This window comes from Amphibalanus amphitrite, unplaced genomic scaffold, assembly GCF_019059575.1.
Source record: "Amphibalanus amphitrite isolate SeventyFive unplaced genomic scaffold, NRLGWU_Aamphi_draft 000030F_arrow, whole genome shotgun sequence".
NCBI lineage: Eukaryota > Metazoa > Arthropoda > Thecostraca > Balanomorpha > Balanidae > Amphibalanus > Amphibalanus amphitrite.
This window is the reverse complement of record NW_024881526.1, coordinates 482,319-490,749: the sequence shown is the minus strand read 5'-3', so window position 1 is coordinate 490,749 and position 8,431 is coordinate 482,319. Positions and strand designations below refer to the sequence as shown.

The 8,431-nt window shown below is 46.7% G+C and overlaps 1 protein-coding gene across 1 annotated transcript; it reads right to left on the bottom strand.

The window, feature by feature from the left end:
* Positions 1-7,361: 7,361 nt before the first annotated feature.
* On the bottom strand, positions 7,362-8,431 carry LOC122366673 (keratin, type I cytoskeletal 10-like). Its single transcript, XM_043339189.1, has 2 exons — positions 8,358-8,431; positions 7,362-8,058 (listed from the first exon to the last, which is right to left on the bottom strand). The coding sequence occupies exons 1-2, from the start codon at positions 8,361-8,363 to the stop codon at positions 7,516-7,518; spliced, it is 549 nt and encodes a 182-aa protein (XP_043195124.1). The 5' UTR covers positions 8,364-8,431; the 3' UTR covers positions 7,362-7,515.

The window sequence follows — 8,431 nt, the reverse complement described above, 5'->3', positions numbered from 1 at the left end:
TTCATGTTTGGCTACCATGTTCCTGCCGTGTGCTACGCAGATGATTTGATGCTGCTCTCTGCCAATGCGGGAAACCTAAGTAAACTTTTGGAAATAGTTGATCAATTCGCAGGGTTTTGGAGGCTTGAATTCGTTCATGTAGATCCGATAAAAACCAAAAGTCACTGTATTGTATTTGGTGCTGAACTTTTGTCTGCGCTCCCCGTCTGGCACCTATCTGGTCAGCAGCTTGCTGTACGAGCAGTGACCGAACATCTAGGTGTCACATTGTCAGCGGATCTAGCCGGGTCACTTCATGTACAGCACCGTGTTAGTCGGGCTCGTGGAGCATTCTACGGACTGACTCCTGCTGGAATGCTCAGTGACTGCCTGTCGCCTTCAGATAAAGTCTTTCTTTGGAAAACTGTGGTCATCCCTGCCCTAACTTTCGGATGTCAAACAGTCCCCCTTCGCTCGTGTGATGTTGACGATCTGGATGGCCTGCAATCTCGGTGCATAAAAGCTGCCCTCGGATTATCTAAATACGCTCATCATTCTGCTTTGCTTGTAGCTTTAGGTATCCCGAGAATACATGAACGGCTCAGACGAGCGGTGCTGCTAGCCTTATCGGGTATATTCCGAAGCCACCAACACCGACTGAAACACATTATGCTACGAGAGCTGGCTGTTTTAGCTACCGAGCCTAGACAATTGCACGGAACATTTCTGGACCTGGCATACAAACTGTTAAACTGTTCTTTTCAAAACGTGCTTGATGCTGTGAGGGGTCATGTGGACCATAGCTTCATAGGCAGCGCGATCGACAGCGACGGTGTAGTAGATTCGCTCAGATTCCTTTTAAATTCCAGCCAGACAGTGATGTCCCGTCGTCTCGTGAGGCTTCTGTGCTCATAGGGTTTTTTTTTCACAAATGTGTTGACTTGTTAATGTGCTTTGCAATTGCGTTTTAGTGTTGTGTTCATCGTCCTACATGCAGTATCTGTACTGCTGGTGTGTTTATTGGAAAGTGAAATGTGTATGTGTATTGTCTGAAAAAGACGCATAATAAATTGATGATGATGATGATGACAATAGTAGGCATCGGCCGAAATCCGACATTTCACTACGACATAGGTATTTATAGGTATACACCACAATGCTTAGACTGCATACCATTGCTGCTTTGTTCTTACTGGGTTGAAGTCAATAATATTTCGACGAAAACAAGAACTGTCCTTCGGTTTGTTATATTGCTACTGATCAGTCACCCGCATTACAGAAAAGACACACATCCTAAATACGGTCAACCGGTCCGTTCAAGCCTAATATTGAGTTCAGCCACAGACTTCTATATATATGGACTGTGCGCTGATTTGGGAAATCAGCATTGGAGGCCCAAATTTCTGAAGCCGTAATATGAACCCATATGTTGTAACACAATACCCTTTTATTGTTTCCTGTCGACAGTCTGAATTTTTATGTGATATATTTTGTTTTTGTACTATCTATTGCTCGTAGCTCAGAATAAGAAAGGCTTCTGGTCGATATGAATCTGTATTGGAACATCATTTCACGTTCATCGACACCCATTGATGTCCTTATGTCAAGTTCATCTCACATTGCACCAGTGGGCTTGAAAATGGCGTTAGTCCATTTTCACCGCGGGATCCAGCGAGAAAGGGTGGCTATCATCCCTTTCTTCTTCCCCCGTGTGCTGGATTGTTCACATCTCTGATATGGCTGGCTACAAACTCGCGCGACAGTGCACCGACCGCGCTGGTGGTAAAGGTTGGCGGTAATGCCGATGGGGGACTTTACGGGAAAATGTGTGTCTGCTGCAACGGTGTCTTCACTGTTCTTCTCTGCTACCCACTTTTTCCCACCACGCATCTACACATAGTCGCACTTTAACACATTCGCACATGCGCATCACCAATTGCAACGTATCCCTCCGTCTGCTCGTTTTCCACTCGCTGCTGAATGATAAGGCGATAGCTCTTGTGACGGTCGTTCCCATCACGTTGTCATGCTGTAGCTATTGTTGCTTTTATTGTGTCCCTTCGTCCCATGGAGACGTAGCCGAGCAGCTCTGAAGGGACCTGTGGGCGGCCCCCAGGGCCACCACGATGCTGCCGCTCCGCACCTCCTCCATGTTGGGGTTGATGGTCGCCATCAGGCGATGTCGGGTGCCCATCAGAGCCGGGCACCGCAGGAGGACATGCTTGGGCTGTCCGCCTCCTCTCAGCAGACGGGTAGAGTGCGGCTCTGCATTGTCGGTCGTCGCACTGGTTGCACCCCGACAGCCAGGAGGGCGCCAACCCGACTCTGTGGCGCCATTGGGAGGAGCTTGTCCAGTGGCCGGCGCGGAGCTGGTGGATGTCCACCGCCGCTGGCCGGTCGCCGCCGGCAACGGTAGGCGGGAGTCGATCCCCGTCAGCTGGTGGAACCAGCCGGCTGGCCAGGCCCCGACGGTGCGAGCCCTCGCCACTCTGGCGGCGGCCCAGTGGGTCCACGTCAAAACAGCTAGTGACTATTGAGCTAGTGACTTTTGAGCTGGTACAAAAGAGCTAGTGCTTCAAAACAGCTAGTGACAAAACAGCTAGCGCCAAAATAGCTAGTAATGCAAAATAGCTTGTGCACTAAATCAGCTAGCGACTAAACAGCTAGTGTCAATATAGCTAGTAGAGCAAAACAGCTAGTGCTTTATTATAGCTAGTGACAAAATCGCTAGCGTCCACCAATAACTACCTAATGAAGCAAAATAGCTGATTCGTAGAGCAGCTATTATAGATTCTTTCCCGACGACGAGTCCCGCGCAAAGAGAAGGAGCAGAAGAGCACCGTTGTTTAACAAAATTATTTGGAATGTTAGAAGAAGGACGGAGGACGGGATTCCTAGGACAAACAACAAATTAGAAGCGTGGCACCGGGGAATTCAAGGCATGTTTGATTCATCGTACCCATCATTAATAAGATTTTTCACCGCCATCCAAAAAGCATCTGATCCAATCCAATCCAAAAATCCAATCAAAAAATATTAAAGCATCTGATCTTGTGAAATATTAAAGTGGCCAGGATGTTCAAAAACGAAAGAAAACATACAGAGACATGAATGCCAGATTAGTCACTACTGAGACGCTACAGGGAAGGCATTATTGGCAAAAAAGAATTCATTCGGGGAGTAGGTTTCAACATCACTTTGAATGTTTGAGATGGCATATCGCGGGAAGTACATATTTACAGTCATAGATATCTTGCATTTTCGAAGCGAAGTGAATGGGAAGGGAACAAAGGTCCAACGAAATTGCTATTTTGATGATAGCTATTTCGTCACTAGCTGTTTTGAGGCACTAGCTCTTTTGCCTCACTAGCTACTTTGGCGCTAGCTGTTTTGTCACTAGCTGTTTTTAAGCACTAGCTATTTTGCTTCACTAGCTATTTTGACGCTAGCTGTTTTGTCACTAGCTGTTTTGAGGCACTAGCTGTTTTGTACTAGCTCAAAAGTCACTAGCTCAAATGTCACTAGCTATTCTGACGTGCACCCGGCCCAGTGGGCCTTCTGGACGTCTATAAGGATTTGTTTTTAGTCGAGTATGTTTGCCTTCTTGGCGATGGTGTCGGCCCTCTCGTTGCCTTCCAACCTGCATTGTGAGGGCACCCACTGTAGGTAGACCAACAGGCCTCCAGCTGTCAGTCCCCAGAGGGCTCTCCAGATGTCCACTCCGAGCGAGGAGTGCTGGGCGGCCCAGCCACCTCGGATGGCGGCGAGGGCGGACTGCGAGTCGGTGCTGGCTACGATGGTGTCTTCGGCGTGCGGCGGGTTCTCCAGCAGCTAGGAGAGAGCAGCTCGGAGGGCGACCATCTCAGCTCGGAAGCTGGAGCACAGGTAACCTGCCGGGGCGCGGATCGAGTGCTCTTCCCCGTTCGGCCAAACGATTAGTGCCCCCGGCGCCTCCGTCATATTCTGTAGCTCGTTAGTTACAGTATGCTCTTCGCCCTTGGCACATTTCTTGGCTTCTCCATCAAAAATGTCTACAGCTGGCCTAGAAATGGTGACCTGCCAGTTTCCTGAGATATCCAAAGTAGAAGTTCCTGTAATAACAGGCCACCACCGGCACGGATGTTTGTCCCAGCTACTTATACTCCAATCAGTCCTATGCATCTTGTTTCTGCTCCACCGCTATTTTTCCGTCCGTTCTTCGCAGACTGGCGTATTCTTGAGCTTCCCGATCCCGATGCAAGTTTTGCGGTAACATTTAAAAGCGGCAACCTTCATCGTTTAACATTGATGCGAAGGGTACGAATTCCATCGTTTCATCGAGCATTCTTCCGAGATGGTTTGATCCAGACCATAATGAACTACAACCCCATACGACACACTGGATAAACTTCATTGTTTGATTGAATAAGCTTACTTCTTTTGGATGTAGTGGCGTATCACTGCCATGGGTATGGCATTATTTAGCGCGGCGTAGCTTCGAACTGCGATGGCGAGTTGTTCTTTTCACATTAACTGCTGGTCAAGTTAAGTCTTTGTAACTCCTTTCAGTGAGTCTTTTTTTTCTCCAGAATAAAATAAGGCACTAGGCATTATAGGAAGTATGCTGAGACTGGCGCCGTCGATGGCGTCCTGTTTTTCTTCTTGCTGTGTGAGTCTCACAGTCAGTCAGTGTTTGCAAAAGTAAACTTGCAAATCTGATTGTCCTCAGCGTTAGCTCTTATCTCGATTGATGGTTTCGTCTGTGAACATTTTTTCCTTTTAGTTATACGGGAGGCTAAAAAGTTGCCTTTTTGCTAGAAATTATGTTTCGTTTCACATTTTTCTTGCCCTGACTCTGGCTTGATACCCGGAATGACATCTTCGCACCACACGTTTTCTGATCCGGTCGTGATGAGGTAGTGATCGATAATATTCTTTCCTTTTTTGACCATTTTTTCGAGCTATTTCTTACTTATTTTTACTGCTTCTTGTGGCCCTATATAATGTATCGTTATTTCTCAAAACCCTTTTCAAAACCAACGTAAATGACTATGTAGTTCCGACAAATTAGCAACGACAACCAACAATGCAACCTGCAACCAACATTCAAAAGCAAGAAAATGCGCGCAAAGTACGGCTGCATTTGTGAAGTATATACCTCCAGCGTGAACAAATGGCTAACTGAACGAGAAAACATGTTCTCATTTATATACATTTATTTCTTATTTATTTTGAATTCAACAAAAAAAAATGTAATCCGACAGGTAGATAAAAGTATGGGCTATCCTATATCCAAATTTGTAAATATTCTGACACCCTTTTCATTGTAAAAAGATGGATAAAAGTGCACTTATTTTTGGGCCTCCAATGCTGATTTCCTCGGATCAGCGCACAGTCCATATATAGAGAAGTCTGTGGTTCAGCCTTTGTGAAAGTGAAACACCCCGCCCATTGTGGCGACAATAGCCAAAAGTTTGCATTGACGAATCTATATTGGGGTTTCAAGAGCCGTGGGTTTGCATTGTATTGTAACACCCACACAGATTCTCTAGTTTCAAGAAAAAAGTGGATTTTGCTTCCTTTGCCTTCTGTGCGATTAACAAACTTCGCCTAATAAAAGTATATTTTTCATGACGGCGAAATTCGAGCGCTCCCCAAATCCACTAGTGAAGGTTGTAGTCATCGCAAATAAAAACTAAATAAAAGTTATATTTTTTCATGACGGCGAAATTCGAGCGCTCCCCAAATCCACTAGTGAAGGTTGCAGTCATCGCAAATATAAACTATCACGTTGCACAGAAACCTTCAGTTTTAGCGAATGGCTGAAAAATAAAATCACAACTGTTAATCGAAAAAGCCCTTCTTGTGACTTACTTTATAGCTGATCAGGTATCCGACTGGGGACTCAGTGACCAAAGATTCGAGGCGGACCGAGGGCACTCGGTCTGAACAGTTTCGTTGTTCGTGCCATCTGACGACTGGCGCAGAGAGGACCAAGCTTGGCTCAAGAGGACCGTGTTCTACAAGCTGATAGGTACTTACGCATCAGAATTCAGACACAATTCATAAAAGTCGTTCGGCGAAGAAGTCGGACCTCGAGTGATGGGCTCATGAATTATGGTTTTACGCAACAGCCTCAGTCCTTCGGATACGTTCAGTCATTCGGATATTTCAAACAATGTGGGATTTTCGTGTGCAACGCATCAATTGCATATAGGTGAGCATTAGTTTCTCACAATCATGAATTCGTGACGGGTTCCTCCGTTCTTCTGCATAAAATGTAATGGAAGGTCTCCGTTACGAAAAAATTAGGCTGAGACCTAGACAGCGAGACAGAGACAGAGAGACTCTGAATCTGATACCTGCCGAGACGGCGAGTCGTCTTCAGAATCTGCTCCAAAACAGCGGCTATAGTGAGCCGCCAACTAAACGCACCGAGATATGGCGCCGCCAACTAAGTCCATACAAGGACAGCCTATTATGGTGGGTTTAAGTGGCGACTTGCTGGAGACAGCGAGACGCTAGCCAAAACTCCGGCGCACATCGCCCTGGGAGTCGGCGGTTGGTTACGACTTACGATGGACTGGCGGACCGGGACGGGGAGCGCCGGGCTGCGATGAGGGACTAACTGATAGGGACGAGGACCAACGGTTGGCGATGAGGAACTGGCGGACTGGGATGAGTGACATAGCCTCGAAACCAGCCCCGCGGGGTGCAACACAGGTGGTGGCTGGGACGAGGGACGTACCGAGGGACCGGCGGGCTCGACAGCGAATCGAAGGAAATCGGTATCGTGTGTGTCGGCTGACACTCAGACGAATCACTGAAAAAAACACAAGCTGCTACTCCGCTGTCATAAATGCTTGGGATTGATTGCAAGATTGATTGACTCTGAATATAACCCAAAGTGGAGTAAGGCAGAACGGAGAAATGAACCGCAAATGTAACGGAAGCTTCTTGGTTAGTTACACTTTTTCATGTGACGAGTCCGTTCCTCCACTTCTGAAAATGGTGTCGTTCCGAAACGGATGAATTAACTATGCTGAATTTGCCAACGGCCAGCTTATGACTCCATTGCTTCTTTCCTATTTATTGAGTTTCCGGAATTATGACACACTCAAAATTAGGACTCTAAATATGTTTCATTGTGACTTTGGGGACAGCGGTTTTAATCTGAGCTTTGAACTAGGGGTTGGCCTGGGCCTGGTGTACATTTATGCTGTGGCGTTCGTCCTTTAAGTATAAATTTAAACCAACATTTTTTCCTCGTTTTTTTTTTTTCAAACGTGATTGTTTTAAATTTAATCAATATTTTATCTAAAAACATATTTTTTCTTACTTTCGCATATCAACAATGTCCTTCCTAAGAATCGCCTTCGCCGTACAGCACATACAATAAAATAAATTAAATATGTTTTATTTGCTGAAAAAGGACAAACACACAGACATTCTCAGTTCACCCAGTCGCACAGAGGACACTGCAAGACACTGAAGCGAATACGGTCAGCCGGCAATGCAAGAGGAGGATATTGTGACGTGCTCATCCAAATATACCGATTAGCAGTAGTATCCGTAGGGGCATCCGTACCTTCCCCTGCCGCCAAAGTTGCCGCCGAGGCCAAGGCCGAAGTTGCTGCCGAATGCATTAAAACTGTGGCCGAAGTTGCTGCTGAATCCGTGGCCGAAGTTGCTGCCGAGTCCAAGGCCGAAGTTGCCGCCGAGACCAAGGCCGAAGCTGCTGCCGAGTCCAAGGCCGAAGTTGCTGCCGAGTCCAAGGCCGAAGGCACTGCTGACTCCACCAAAGCCGTGGCCAAAGTTTCCGCTGAATCCGTGGCCGAAGTTGCTGTTGAATCCATGGCCGAAGCTGCCGAAGTTTCCGAAGCCATTGCCAAAGCCATTCAGGCCACCGAAGGCGCTCAGTCCACCGAAGCTGTTTAGACCACTGAAGCTGTTCAGTCCACCGAAGCTGTTCAGACCACCGAGGCCGCTCAGGGCACGGAAGCCACCCCGGTGGTAAGGGTAGTAGTAGTTGTTTTTGTAGTAGTAGTAGGGGGAGAAGCTGGCAGCGGCAGCAGCCACCAGGGTGAGGAGGATGACCAGCTGAAAAAAGAAAATAAACCTTAATCTTTATACCTCCTGCTCACATTTTACTGATAACATTTCGTCTATAGTGAAGTGGTAAATCATTACCATTTTTAATGATCGTTTAGGGAACGACCTAAATCAAACATTTCAGTTTGATTAGTGCATAATAATAGAGAATGAATTCATGCTTAACTGTGCACGAACCAGCTGGAATAGACGTTGAAAATGGGCTAGAACATCAAGCACAACTCTCCTTTAATTACTGCTTTAATAACTGCTCCTTTAATTAAACTGCTTCCGTCGTAAAGCCCCACCTTCATGATGGTGATTTGGAAGTTGAGGGTTTTGGAGCTGTGCTGCCGCTGCCTTTGGACTGTGATGGTGAAGT